This window comes from Mauremys mutica, chromosome 21 (assembly GCF_020497125.1).
Source record: "Mauremys mutica isolate MM-2020 ecotype Southern chromosome 21, ASM2049712v1, whole genome shotgun sequence".
NCBI lineage: Eukaryota > Metazoa > Chordata > Testudines > Geoemydidae > Mauremys > Mauremys mutica.
In genome coordinates this window covers 21,106,571-21,120,786 of record NC_059092.1, presented here as the reverse complement: position 1 = coordinate 21,120,786, position 14,216 = coordinate 21,106,571, and the positions used below count along the sequence as shown (strand labels likewise).

The window sequence follows — 14,216 nt, the reverse complement described above, 5'->3', positions numbered from 1 at the left end:
CAATGTTTGCTCTTGCAGCCTGTTCAAGTTTAATAAAAAGTGTATGACTCCTGTTAGGCAATTTTCAGTCCAATACATTATTTTCTATTGTTGGTGGTTGCTAAGTGTTTAAAATCATGTGCTATGGTTAAGTTTTGTGCTCTTTCTACTCCTTTGAGCTCAATGTTATGTTGTTTGAATTTTTTGAATGAAAAACTATAGAAGAGGATTCTAGAATTCAGTGCTCATAAAAAAGGATTGGCAAAATTATCATTAGGTGAGATTGTTTCTCCATTGTTCGCTTAGATCCTGCTTTGCGGCTGGCCTCACAAACATCTGAGAGCTGGAGAGAAGAGATGAATAAGCTGAAAGACAGTGGTAAGGCATACATTAGCTAAGGCACTGCGGATGTTACTTCCAGGCCCGGGTGGTTGAAAATTTTTTGTCCAAACTTTTTTAACAGAAAATTGAGTTTTCAGCTGAATGAAATTTTTTGCAGAAAGTGTGTGTTTTCCTTTAAAAAAAATGTTATATTTCATTGGAAAACTGAAAATACAAATGCCAAAAATTTTCAGCTAAAACCAGAAATTTTATTGGTTTTCAGGCTTTGGGATAAAATATCTTCAGTTTTTGACAAAAAGTTGAGATTTCCCACTGAAAAGTTAGATGAAAATGAAAAAGTAGTTTTTATCCAAATTTTCTGAGAATTTTTTTTCTGACCAGCTCTACTAAGGAATATGGTTGGAATATAAATACAAATCCAGAAAGATTTCTAGTGTTGTGCTGCTAACAAACTATTGACACTTTGCTTGATGTTACAGTGTAAATTCTTTGCTATCAATATTCACCAGAATGGCTGTAGAATGAGCTATATTATGTTCACTAGCTATGACTTTTGACACACTGTAAGGGATAGGAGTAAGTACCGTACTAACATGGTTTTATTGCACCAATGTATTCCGTAAGTGTTAGTGTTATGGCTATGCTAATAAGCTCGGATTGTCTCAGTTCATAGTAAAATTTAGTGGCGTGGTTTTTGTGATCTTTAGAAGCTGTTCATGAAGTAAACACATTTCCCAGAGATGTTAGTTTTCTGTATGTTTCTCAAGAGCAAGAAAGCTACCTGTGTCCCTTCTGCTTGCACTGAACTAACCCCTCTCCTTACACTGCCCTGGACCTCTCAGTTGCTAATTACAAATGTATTCTGCAGAATGAATTGTGCTTGTTTTTACTAAAAATAAAGCTCAGTAAACAACCTTCTGGAGAAGCGAAGGTCAGGCTGATTAAGGGACCTTAGAAATGGGTCAAAATGCTCTCTTATGCTTCTTTATGTGACTTAGGCAGTGCAAAGGGGCCAGAAATCAGGCAGATCAGGCAAGTGAGAATTACCCTGGTGTGCAGGAGCTAATAATGGGCAGAGCCAGCTGCAGTGGCACTCCCCGTTCAGCCCCACTCAGCATAAGGAATTTGTCAGGGGCACAGCCGAATTGTGCTGTTCTCCATCTCTGCTCGGCTGGAGAATGGTCCTTAGGGACCACTGCCAGGTTAAGTTAGAGCACCCCCCACCCCATTGTTGCTCTAACCTACACCAGGGCTGAGGCTCACATGCTCCACCACTTTTACCAAGTGCTTATTTTTATCTAAATCGGTCATTTTGATGTTTGCAAGGGACGCCTCTCCTTTTCCAGAGAGAAGTCCTCCCTGCTGTTGAGGGCTGATTCCTACAGCAGTAGCTGGACTAGGCTTACTTCTGGGGGGATTCTCCACCAAAAAATTAAAAATTCTGCAAAATTTTGCATATTTTATTTGTCAAAATAATGCAATATAATTACACCAGTTTCAATTGTTTTGGTAATTTATTTAAATTACAATACAGAAAAAACTCACAATAACTATTCATCATTTCCTAAACACATGAAAGTTAAGTTATAAATACTTGGTAACTAATACCCTGCATTCCAGTTATAATCCTGGATTTTCATTTAAATTAAATTACAGAACATCAAACAGCCAAAAAAAAAAAAGAAAGAGGAAAAAAAAGAGAAGTAGTAGAATGTCATTTTTAATTGCTGTGACTTTCACACATGAAAGTCGTACAGTTTTGCTAATCATTGTCCTGGACCTGGCTGGGTACTTTGGGAAGTGTTTGCTTCTGATTGTCCTGACGTTTTATTGACCGCTTGGTAAATGTTTTATTTTCCCTCAAAGTATTTTTTTTTATAATGGGTAAGTAAAATAAATCCTGAGCTGTACCCCACTGGCTGTACTTTGGCACAGGAAAAAAGTGAGAAAGCACATAGATCTTCCTAGCTTATTCCCTTACTGTCATTTATAAGGCTTTACATCACTCTGGCAATGTAGAGGCCTTAAAACTTTTACAGGTTTTATGCCCCTGGGGGAACTGACTGAGAATGGGAACAGTTAACTAACAATAGAAACATTAAGAATGCTACTACGCAGGCAGGCTGCAACATTTCTGCCTCAGAGAATGAGATCAGTTAACTAGCAAGCAGGCTGCTACATTTCTGCCTCCGAGGCAGAGCCTTCCTCATGCATAATAAAAAGACCTACCCTCCATGCCCCCGGGAGGCTGCAGTAACAAGCAAGAGGGACAGAGATTCTCTTGTTGGCAGGCACTCACGCCCAGCCTCGCCCCCAATGGTGATAAACGTCTCCCCTGCAGGCACATATGCCCAGGCCCCCTCCCCCCCACAGTGATTTGTGTCTCTGAAGCTGCTCCAGGCACGCTGGAACAGATGCTCTTCCTGGGCTGCTGGGGAAGAGGCAAGTGTCCCCCTGCTTTCTTTTGCATTTTTCTGCACGGGGGGCACAGAAATATGAGGGCCATATGAATTCTGTACCTCCACAAGGGTGCAGAATTCTGTCAGGAGTATAGGCTAAATATCCACAACTCCAGAGTGATGCCAACTCTCCAGCACCCTCTACCCCAGACTACTCCCTGCAAACACACCAGGCTGCCCTCATACCCTGACTTATGCAACCACGGGGGACCTTCATTCATATACCTTGGCATTTCTTTCTGGGTTTAAAAAGTAGCCCAGCTAGTTCCAGAGTTTGAAAATGGAATATTCTCACTTGCCATGTATGACAGTTTCACTGGGGGATAACCATGTCTAATTTTCAAATTATGGTGATTTCCTAGACATTTTACTGTTCTTGCTTTTAAGAAAAATGGCCTCTTGCATACACCAATCTCAATCTACCTGGGTTTCAAATTGGTAGGTGTATTGTGATTTTGCTGGGTGGATAGAAGTGCACAGATAAATATTAGACACTTGGCAGAAATTTCTAAAAGGAGTCATTTTTAAATCTAAAAAAGTAGTTGCTCAGTTGACTCAGTATTTTCAGAATATGTTCTGGTTGTCACTGAGACCTGTCCTTAAAAAGTTGAAAAAATTTAGATTTTTTGGTTGTGCTACAAGTGAGATCAAGCTCAGCCCTGACTAAGGAAAGGTGAACATGCTTCCATAATAAACCACATACTAGCAGATCTTGGACTAGAACCCTGGTCCTAAAGCTCCAAAATCACAAGCCTCTGCCATTTGAGCTGATTAATGGCTCCCTTATGCTTTGTGAACCAGCCACTACAGGGCAGCATCACACACCCAAAATTAGTATATTCCAGGGGTCCATCCTCCTGTGCCAAACCCTGAGCTCAGATGCATAGCAAGGGCCTGGGATAGGGCACATTGAATCCATTGCCACCTGTCCATGTGTTGTCTAATTGTTTTCCTGTCACTTGTGGGAGTTTAGATAGGACTGAACTACAGAAGGCCATGGAACACAACAACAGACTGGACAAGGAAATTCTGGCATTGCGCAGTCGGGTCCGATCGCTTGACTCAGAAAGAAAAGTGTTCCTAGAACTAGTAAGTCTCTGTCGCCACCTTATTTGGCATGTAATTCATTCTCAGTCTGCTGCAGCACCGAGCTGTCCAGGGCCAGGCCTCGGCTGTTTATTCAGTCACACCATCACATCTAGCCTTTCCTGCTGCTGTGCCCCGGCCTCGTTAACCTCGCCTAGAGTCAAAGTTCTCCCGTTTCCTGGTTAGTGTCCACTGAAGAAATCTGAACAACCAGAAACGTTCAGATTCTGGGTGTTTCTGTAAACAAATTTCTATGGCCTGTGACCATGAACCTCATGTTTGCTGGAAACATTGAGCACCCAGAGCTCCAAACGAAATTAGTAGGAGCCGAGAGTGCTGAAGTGGCTCAGGTTGGGCACCCAAAAACGAAACACTGAAATCCCATCCCTCTCCTATTGACTGCAGCGGGGGTTACCTTTAAGCCCATGCTTACATGCTTTGCTGAGTGGGGATGGCATTGCTCATGTGCTTAAGTTTAAGCATCTGCTTCAGTGCTTTATTGAACTGGGACCTTACATGCATGTCGTGTTATTGTGGCCCGCTTGCCATGTGATCCAGGTTGTTCTCTATTAGTAGCCTGTCCTTAGCATCATTTACCACCCGAATAATGAGCAAATGTTATCAGCAGTGATTTTATATTTTCTTTGGGGTCATTGATAAAGATATTGAATAGTGTTGAGACTGATCCTGTGAGACCCTGTCAGCAGGAGGCAGTGTCTCCCGCCTAGTGGTTAGATTCCAAGGCAGCAGTTACACCCAATGGTTCACCTCTGGCGGAAATCTTATCTAGTGGGTGTCGCTCTTGAAGGCAGCAACCCTGCCTAGTGGGTACAGTTCATGGGTGCCAGCTTGGCCTAGTGGTTCAGTTCACGGGTGGCAGCCCCACCTAGTGGGTTCAGTTCTCAGTGGGGTAGGGGAACCTGCACCCTGCCACTCTGCAGGGTTCCGACCTGGGAGGCTAGTTTGGCTTCGCTCACCCCATGGTTTCTTGCATGTGTCTCCAGACAGCTTCCCTGGATCACTTCCTACCTCCTTTTACATCCCAGCTGGCCGCCAGCCATCCCTGGGGAGCACTGCCTTCCGGGCTTCCTGATCTGGTCCCAGTGTCCGATGCTGCAGCTCCCGGTTCCTTGGCTTGGTGTCAGATCCAGCCATGTCTCCCCTGGAGCTTGCAGAGCACATCTTTTTCCCAGGCCTGCCAGTCCTGACTGAGCTGTTTGGCTGCCTTTTAAAACCCACCTCCAATCTGAGCATGCTTGGCATGGGTGGAAAGGCAGAACCTCCTGAGACCAGACTTGCTCCTTAACCCCTCCTGTCCAGTGAGGGGTTTATACATGGTTCTGTGGTTCTTGGAACCCACCCCCCAATCTCTCAAGAAAAAATTGGTGTTTTTGTGATTTTTTTCCCCTGTCCAGTGAAAGATTTCTACACTGTACGGCTGCAAGGAGAGGTACAACTGCATAATCCTGCAGTTGGTATTTGTCATGGTGTCCAGCCACCATAGCAGCACATGGTCAGTCACTAGCTGACAGGCATTCCCCAACTAGTAATTCTTAAAGCCTCCATAGCCCATTTCACTGCTAGGGCCTCCTTCTAAATGATCGAGTAGGTGGTTTCTCATGGGAACAACTTCCTCCTGAGGTACACTATGGGGGTATTCTTCCCCATCAGTGTCGTCAGATAGCACTGTGCCCAGACCCACTTTGGAGGCCTCTGTTTGGAGTGTAAACTTCTCGGTGAAATCAGAGTGGATGAGCAGATTCTCGGCTCAGTTGCTACTTTAGCTCCTGCAAGGCCCTCATGAGCCACTGACCACAGGACCTTCCTTGGGATGGTGTTCTTTACCGGGTCCGTCATGGGCATCACAACAGTAGCAAAGCTGGATATGAAGGGCAAGGAGTACCCCATGAGGCCGAGGAGCGATCTACCTGCCATTTTGTCGTGGGGGAGTGTAACAGGGCATAGCAGGGCCCCCCTTGGTCCTGCCTCTGCTCTGTTCCAAAAATCACTCAGAGACCTTCTGGCTCAGCAATCACCGGTGCAGTTTATTTATACAGTGCAAACTCACCACCTCTCACCATATATCACTGGGGGTTCCAGCCTTAAGGGCTTCTCTTCTTCCACCCAGGAGGGAGAGCTACCCCTCTCCTTCCACTCTCTGAACAGAACAAGGAGCAATGGTCTCAAGTTGCAGTGGGGAAGGTCTAGGTTGGATATTAGGAAACACTATTTCACTAGGAGGGTGGTGAAGCGCTGGAACGGGTTACCTAGGGAGGTGGTGGAATCTCCATCCTTAGAGGTTTTTAAGGCCCAGCTTGACAAAGCCCTGACTGGGATGATTTAGTTGGGGTTGGTCCTGCTTTGAGCAGGGGATTGGACTAGATGACCTCCTGAGGTCTCTTCCAGCCCTAATCTTCTATGATTCTCTGGCTTCTCCCCCCACCCTTCCTTCCTCACAGCCTGTATATAGCCGCAGGCTATTCAGGCTGGCTGCTGTTCCGCCTCTGCCAATCAGGCTCAGGTTTCTCTAGTCAGCTCCAATTCACCTCCCTTGATTGGAGTTGGAATGACAGAGGGCTGGCTCAGTAGTTCCTGGTCAGCCCTCGTCACACACCTACCCCCCTTACCAAACCACCAGGTTTGTCCTTGCTCAGCCTCTCTTCTCTCTACCAGATGGGGCAGTGCAGGGGAGTTCTCCTTCTGCCTTCCGGTGACCCTTGGGGTCTTCCTTGTGGGGTTCCTGTATCCCCCCACCCACAGAAGTTGCATTGTGTAGGGGGTAGATGCCCACATATGGCTACTGCTACCCACAGGCCCTTACACCATTCTCACCCCTGTGGGTGTCCCCCTCTTTTTCCCCTTTCTCTTTTGGCAGGAATTCAGGGTTGATCTCTATCTTCCCCTGGACACCCAGGGCCTCCAGTTCCGCAGGCCTGGCACACAGGGTCTGTGTCCCTTCTCCTGGGGGTCGCCTTGAAGGGGGCTCCGTTGGGCCTTTCTCCTCTGGTAACGGCCCTGTGCCGGATGCCTACCCTACCTCACCTTTCTTGTTTCCTTCTCCCCTTGGGCTCTGCTGTCTAGGGGTGTGTACCTCATTCTCTGGAGGGGATTGGTCCTCCTCCTTACCAAGGCTTTGTGGCTTGGGTGGTTACACCCCCTTCTTCAGGGGACCTCCCCTTTTCCCCACCGTGGGATTACTCCCACCGCCTCCTGTCCCTCCTGGAAAGGGCTCCCAATCTGTGCCCACCACTATTGGGTAAGGCAGCCCCTCGACTACCCTGACCCGTTTCCACTGAAACTTGCCTCGGACCTCAAGGGGCACCTGGGCCATAGGGTGCCATAGTCTTTTATCCCCGTGGACACACTCAAGGTCCATCCTGGCTCTGGGAATGAGCCAGTGTGGCTTTATTAGCCCCCCTGGATAAGCAAGCAGGCTGAACCTGTATCTACTAAGCCCCTCCGGGGTTTCCTCCCCACCACCACTCGTATAGTGGACAGTTTCCTCCAACATTCCTCCCCCTGATGCTAATAAGACCAGGAGTTCACCCAAGAAGTCTTGGAGAATACAATACCACACTAACTATTATTATTATTTATTATATTTTATTATGTATTAACAGGAAAATAGCTCCTTAGGCTCAGATAGGAATTCTGCAGATTAGCATGATGGTTTGTGTACTACCAGAATTCCTAGATCAATTTTATGCTGGAACTCACATGCCAGATGGACACATTCAAATGAATCTATCTTTGGTGTGGCCTGTCCTACCCTTTGAGGTAACCTACAAAGAGCACAGTTATATCCCTCTCCCTTAGATCATGTTGAAGCAAATATCTAGCTGTTCAAGCAGATCTTGGTAACACATTCTACAAAATATGCTCTGGCTCAGTCGCAAGATATGGGCATAATGCAGGAATGACTGGGTGAAATTCTGTGGCCTGTGAGATCTCTTCTGGTCTGAAAATTCTATGAATTAGTGCAAGGCTTGGAACCAAATCCATGCCTAAATCACAGATGATGGCTTTCCAGCTGTTCATCAAGCAGTATGAGCTGAAGGTTTGGGTCACTTCTTCCAGTTGCTCCATTAGGCCCCTGAAAAAAGGCCTCCGAGGACACCAGTGGGACAGATAATAAAAGTTGGCCATCTGGTCTTTGCCTGATAAATGATTTCCATTTTGTCTCAACATACCAGGATCAACCATCCCATTGCTAAAGAATCTGAGTTGTGCTCCCTAGAACCAGATAACTGCTACTGCCACGCACCCCATCAGTCTGCCAGGTCCCCTGGTCCCCAGTGTGCCTTGTTGCTCCACCTCTTATCCACTATTTTGATTTAATCTTCAACCTGCTGCAGTGAGAATTGCTGTCATGAGTCACAGAATAGGATGCAAAAGACATAGTGAGAATGTAACCTGTGACGTTATTGATATAAATGGGAACCATATAGAACATGGGTTGCAACCAAGGTCCTGTAGTGGCACCAAATCCTAAGTAAAGGGGGTCATATAAGGTGTCTAAGACCAGGTTCTGGGTTGCTGGTTATGATTATGCTGTCTGTATGTCTGTGTATCATTTTGTAGTTGAAGTTATCAGTATTCGCTCTGTACTGTCTGTATTTTGTATTATGCTCTGCCTCTGGGAAGTGTCCCAGACAAGCTGATGTTAGCCCTGCATAGCTGGCTTGATGGCCCATTAAGGACCATCAGCTACACAATTGACCCATGGAGAGAAGGCAGACACGCCTTGTGACTCAGCGAAGTATGCAGAGACTTGTCCTTGTGACTGCAGACTCCATTTTTGCTGTAATTTTCCACAGTGAGGACAAAGGGATTCTTACACCTGGAAAAGTCTATATAAGGCTAATGCCTCATCTCCATTTTGTCTTCAATCCTGCTTCATACCTCTGGAGGGACTTTGCCACAAACTGAAGCTCTGCACAAAGGGACTGACCGACCCATCCCAGCGGGGGATGTTCTCCAGAGACTTAATTAGAACCTGCAGTTTACTCCATCACTGCTGCAAGCCTGAACTAAGAACTTTGCCATTACTGTATGTAATTGATTCCATTTAACCAATTCTACTTCTCATCTCTACCTTTTCCCTTTGTAAATAAACCTTTAGATTTTAGATTCTAAAGGATTGGCAACAGCGTGATTTGTGGGTAAGATCTGATGTGTATATTGACCTGGGTCTGGGGCTTGGTCCTTTGGGATCGAGGGAACCTTTTTCTTTTATTGGGGTGTTGGTTTTCATAACCATTCATCCCCAGGACGAGTGCACTGGTGGTGATGCTGGGAGACTGGAGTGTCTAAGGAAATTGCTTGTGTGACTTGTGGTTAGCCAGTGGGGTGAGACCAAAGTCCTTTTTGTCTGGCTGGTTTGGTTTGCCTTAGAGGTGGAAAAACCCCAGCCTAGGGCTGTGACTGCCCAGTTTAAGCAATTGGTCCTGATTTGGCACTCTCAGTTGGGTCCCGCCAGAATCGCTCCGTCACAGTGGCGTAGTCGTGCTTGGATCCACAGAACCAGGTCAATTAAGCTTTGGGTCAGAACCCCACGCTATCCAAATTTTAACTTTGGGATTGAGAGTTTGGTTGGTTAAAGGTCAGTGACCATGAGACAGAAAGCATCAGGAAAAGCAAGGAAACTGCAAGCCTTGAGAGACAGCCTGCAGTTTGATTATGAGCAAGAACTGGCAGAAATTCGAATGGAGAAAGAGTCTGATGAGAGAAAGAAAGAAGTTGCTAAGAGAGAAGAAAAAGCTCGTAAGAGGCGTCTGGAGTTGCTGGCTGCTGAGGAGAAAACTCGACAGATGCAACAGGAGACGGCTAGACTCCAACTCCAAGTCAAAAAAGCAATGGAAGAACAGCAGAGACTGTATCCTCTTGAAAGTCCAGTTTGTAACAATGTTGGTATGTTGTATAACTCTGAGCAGTTGTCTGGGGTAACCAAATGTACCCCAACAATGCCACCTTTTATGTCAATGCTGTTACTGTGGGTTCAGTAGAGGGTGGCCCCATAAATTGTGCCAGTGCTATGTATGGGAGTGGGAATGGAAAATTCATAGAGAGTGTAAAAGTCAATGGTAAAAGCTGTTCAGGGCAAACTATGGCTTCTAACATCACTCTTGTTAAAGCAGATCTGGTCAAAGAGGAAGATTATTTACCAAATCAGGGTGTGAATGTTGTGATCCTCTGTGAGTTTACTGTCCGTGTGCCTTTAGCCAGAATCCACCTTGAGTGGAATGGGGCTCAGCATGAAGTGATAGCTGGCGTCAGGAAGTTATTGCCTAAAGATCTTTTAATTGGGGAAAATGTTAAAGCTTTGTTCAGTCCAGGTAGCCAGTCACAGGAGAGGAATAATCTTAAACCTGTGTCTATTGTGAGCAATGATTTTCCTGAGGTGGGTTGCTCCAAAGGTTTGTCTGTGCAAAAAAGCAGCGTGTCTGTGAGTGGAGTTTCTGAATGTCTGTCTGATGTCTCAGAAGTGAATCTGAAGTTAGATCAAGAGCAGAAAGATCTCATTGGTGAGGAAAATGTTTCTCAGGAGCAGATTAAAGTAAATGGTCAGGTTAAAGCCCTAACTGAGGAAGGAAAGGGTAAATTTGTGATAGGTGATGGATTGGTGGCTAGTGCAGCTTGTAAAAGTGAACCTGAAATGGGTAACTGTGATTTGCTAAAAGTAGCTCAGTGTAGTGAAAAAAGCAGCAGCTTATCTGTTGGGAGTGGCAATGTGCCTGGTAGGGAAAGTTTGGAGGAGCCTAGGCAGCCTTGTGAGCTGATGGCTTTGTCTAATCAGCAGTTTGGGAAGACAGGGATAGTGGAAGAGGAGTGTCCCTATCCCTTACCTGTGTCCTGTGTGGAGAAATGTGACAGTGGAGGAAATGTGCCTATGTCGGTCAGGGGTATTGACTTGCCTATGAAGGGAGCTACCTCGGTCTCCAAGCAGTTGTCTGTGAACAGCCGTGTGTGCTGGGACAAGGGAAGTGAAATCCCAAGCTGTGTGTCTGGTGAAGGAGAATGTGTCTCCAGCTCTTCTGTGTCTGTGGAGCAGACAGAAGGTGCCTTTCAGCCTGTGATGGTTGAGGGTGATTCAGTTGTCTCGGAGTTGGTTGTAAATACAGCTAAAGCCCAGGAAGGGAATGGTCCTAAGTTTGTGTCTGCTGGGGAGAATGGCACTGTGACTAGGTTGCATCCAGTTAGTGTCTTAGCAAGATCCCAGAGAACAGACAATTCTGGTGCTTGTAGTTTGCCAGTTGCTAATGTGTGGTTGGAAAAGGGTGTAGCAACTCTGTCTGATCAGGGTGATACCCTAGCCAGGGCACAAGGGGAGCAAAAAGGTGATTTAATTGTGTTACCTACTAACAGTTTGACAACTTGTAGCAAGAAGGAAAAGATTCCTGAACTTGTTCCAGGCCAGGGAAAGGAGATTGTTTCTAACCTGTTATCGAGGAAGTCTATAAGTTTGCCTGAAAGGGGAGTGTGTAGAGATCTGCCTGATGGGCCTGAGGTGATTATGAATGTAAGTAAGACTCAGAAAGAATCTGTGGTTGCTCAGGAAAGTGTTCCTTTAGAGCAAGCCCTAGGTGAAGCAGGGAAGGGCAGAATTTCTGTGAGGGGTGAATTGCTGCTTAGAAAAGCTCCTGGGGAAAGGAATCCTCATGGTAGCCTGTGCAAGCGGTTTACTGCAACTGAAGGGTGTAAAAGTGATTTAATCAAGGAAGTTTCAGTTCTTAACAGCCAGAAATTTTCTATTGTGAATGGCTCCACTGACTTTCCTTTTGAGAGATCCAGTGTGGGCAGCTTTGAAAAGGTCTCAGGTGGAGTAGAAGCTGTTAACAAAGTTGAACAGCCCTATAACCACGAGGCTGTGTGTGGCCAGCTTGCTGGAAAGACCATGGTGTTGGGACAGGAATGTCTCCATGCTGATTCTGTACGTGAGCAGTCTGTGCTTCAGGGTCTGAGGACAGATTCAGTTACTGGTGTTCCAGAGTAGAACAGTTTTATGGCTAAACTCTTAAAGATGCAGGGGAGAGCAAGCCAGCTCTCACCCTCAGACCCTTTGAATTGGTGTGGTATCTCTGTAAGACAAAGTCCAGCCTTGGAATCCATAGCAGCTAAGAAGTTAAAAGCTAGTGTCTGTGTTGATGCGAATTACTTGGCTGGCAGGGAGAAGAAAGACTTGCTAATATCTGTTAGCAAAGAGAGCCCACCCCATCAGCCAGTGAATTCTGTTAAGCAAGAGAAATCAGGGTTTAATCCTGCAGGACAAGGAGGAAAGAAAAAGGTGTGGCATGACAAACATGATTGTAAATGGACACTTGCAATGAATTTGTTGTTATTGCTAATGCTAATTTTTGTAACTAATGTCTTGCTATTGCCAAGAACTGTAAAAATGTACAATGTGCCTAATCTTTTGGAAAATCCCTTGAACATGTTAAAAGGAATACATGAAAACACACTTTATGTTAAAGGGCCGTGCTATACTGAAGTTTCACAGTTAATGCCTGTAAACAGTATTGGAACTTTTCACAGGGGAAAATACATTCCAGACCTGATGTGCTGTATGAAAGGGGAAACTGAGGCACACTACCATATTGCTTTCATGGCTAAATGCCAAGATTCCTGTACTATGAACAACATCAATATCTACATTGGTTTAATGTTAATTGGGTTCAAAACATTGGCCAAAGCTGGTATGGATAAAGTAGCTGTTTTCTTTAGCTCTTGGCAAGATCACATGAAACATACAGGAACCATGCTGCAAAAACTAACCAAGTTATACCTTGAGTTTGTAAAGAGATTCATTCATGTTATTGAACATGACTTTGATAAACCGTTTCTGTTATATGCTGGTACGGCCTCTAGCCCAACACTAGCTGTAGTGAGACAGACCCAAGGAAAGGGGGCTCTTGGGATGCAGTCAGCGATGTTTTGTCATCCCTTCCTGCATCAATTTTGCGTTGGGGGTGTGACGTTATTGATATAAATGGGAACCATATAGAACATGGGTTGCAACCAAGGTCCTGTAGTGGCACCAAATCCTAAGTAAAGGGGGTCATATAAGGTGTCTAAGACCAGGTTCTGGGTTGCTGGTTATGATTATGCTGTCTGTATGTCTGTGTATCATTTTGTAGTTGAAGTTATCAGTATTCGCTCTGTACTGTCTGTATTTTGTATTATGCTCTGCCTCTGGGAAGTGTCCCAGACAAGCTGATGTTAGCCCTGCATAGCTGGCTTGATGGCCCATTAAGGACCATCAGCTACACAATTGACCCATGGAGAGAAGGCAGACACGCCTTGTGACTCAGCGAAGTATGCAGAGACTTGTCCTTGTGACTGCAGACTCCATTTTTGCTGTAATTTTCCACAGTGAGGACAAAGGGATTCTTACACCTGGAAAAGTCTATATAAGGCTAATGCCTCATCTCCATTTTGTCTTCAATCCTGCTTCATACCTCTGGAGGGACTTTGCCACAAACTGAAGCTCTGCACAAAGGGACTGACCGACCCATCCCAGCGGGGGATGTTCTCCAGAGACTTAATTAGAACCTGCAGTTTACTCCATCACTGCTGCAAGCCTGAACTAAGAACTTTGCCATTACTGTATGTAATTGATTCCATTTAACCAATTCTACTTCTCATCTCTACCTTTTCCCTTTGTAAATAAACCTTTAGATTTTAGATTCTAAAGGATTGGCAACAGCGTGATTTGTGGGTAAGATCTGATGTGTATATTGACCTGGGTCTGGGGCTTGGTCCTTTGGGATCGAGGGAACCTTTTTCTTTTATTGGGGTGTTGGTTTTCATAACCATTCATCCCCAGGACGAGTGCACTGGTGGTGATGCTGGGAGACTGGAGTGTCTAAGGAAATTGCTTGTGTGACTTGTGGTTAGCCAGTGGGGTGAGACCAAAGTCCTTTTTGTCTGGCTGGTTTGGTTTGCCTTAGAGGTGGAAAAACCCCAGCCTAGGGCTGTGACTGCCCAGTTTAAGCAATTGGTCCTGATTTGGCACTCTCAGTTGGGTCCCGCCAGAATCGCTCAGTCACCGTGAGAATGTAACCCCACCTCAGTTTTTCCCTTGCAGTAGATGAGACAACCCCCTGAAATCCCTCCTCTTCAAATACTTTGGCTGGGATTTTGTACATGTTTTAAATGATAAACAAGTTGCACTTTAGATCATATATTTATCTCACCTTGGAGCTTTATCAGTGAATGTGAATACAGGAGACACACTCATATTCGTGTACAATTCAGTTAGGAATTGCATATTGTCCTATGCAACATGTGAATGTTGATATGAGAACCAGCTTTTGATTTTCCAGAATATTGTGAATTTGAATTCTGAACATT

General features: G+C 45.4%; 1 protein-coding gene across 7 annotated transcripts in view; it reads left to right on the top strand.

The window, feature by feature from the left end:
- Positions 1-14,216, top strand: part of CCDC30 (coiled-coil domain containing 30) — a 147,423-nt gene that overhangs the window by 59,620 nt on the left and 73,587 nt on the right. For all 7 annotated transcript variants that reach the window (XM_044996252.1, XM_044996253.1, XM_044996251.1 and 4 more), the window contains 2 exons: positions 286-357; positions 3,754-3,869. In XM_044996252.1, the coding sequence (XP_044852187.1) occupies positions 286-357; positions 3,754-3,869 (188 nt within the window). The remainder of the gene's footprint in view (positions 1-285; positions 358-3,753; positions 3,870-14,216) is intronic.